The sequence below is a fragment of the Seriola lalandi genome, unplaced genomic scaffold (assembly GCF_002814215.2).
Source record: "Seriola lalandi dorsalis isolate HSWRI2012SDOR001 ecotype SW California unplaced genomic scaffold, Sedor1 jcf7180002054986, whole genome shotgun sequence".
Taxonomy (NCBI): domain Eukaryota; kingdom Metazoa; phylum Chordata; class Actinopteri; order Carangiformes; family Carangidae; genus Seriola; species Seriola lalandi.
The window spans coordinates 988-1,673 of NW_019525535.1; the positions used below are offsets into that span (position 1 = coordinate 988).

Below are 686 nucleotides of genomic sequence, written 5' to 3' on the forward strand. Positions count from 1 at the left end.
TGAAGCTTTGTCTGTAGAGGCTGACCTGGCTGCTACCATCACACCGATATAGGAACAAGTGACTGTCACACCACCTAAAACAAACAGAAAATAAGTGTAGGCTCTGTCATAAATATCAGACATTGGATCAAGTAACATGCTTTCTTTTCCACAAAAGTCTTTCATCTGCAGGTTCTCCAGCTCTGCAAATGGAAAATTTAGCAACAAAAGAACTCGAGTGAGAACACTTAGTGAACTGAAGGCCCAAACCACAATGATGGCCACCCCTGTGTTTTTGATGGTAATAATGGTAGCATGCCTCAGTGGGTAGCACACAGCTACATATCTCTCCAGAGACATCACCACCAGTGTGAGAGGAGAGATTTCAGTTGTGACATTGGAGAGCATAACAAGAATACCACACACAGGATATGTCAGCCTTATTCTACAAGCAGCGATTAGGTACAGTAACTGGCTGAGGGCCAAGTTTAAAGTGTCTGCAAAAAGCAGGTTATACAGAAGAATGTACCGAGAGGTTTCACGAAACACTGGTTTACTCCTCAAAGAGAATAACATGGTCCCATTGATGAAGAGGAACACAAAACATGGTACTGTAGTGACAGTGGAAAAAAAAACCCTTTCCGGTATCCCTCGTCCAGTAAAGGTGGTCTCAGACTGAGTTGCATTTGTCATCTTTGAAAAGAATG

The 686-nt window shown here is 42.7% G+C and overlaps 1 protein-coding gene across 1 annotated transcript; it reads right to left on the reverse strand.

Moving 5' to 3' along the window:
- Positions 1–6: 6 nt before the first annotated feature.
- On the reverse strand, positions 7–672 carry LOC147817223 (odorant receptor 131-2-like; the record flags this gene model as incomplete). The annotated part of the gene is made up of 1 exon (XM_087171343.1): positions 7–672. A coding segment is annotated over exon 1 (666 nt), but the record flags the coding sequence as incomplete, so codon positions are not given.
- Between the last annotated feature and the right edge of the window lie 14 nt (positions 673–686).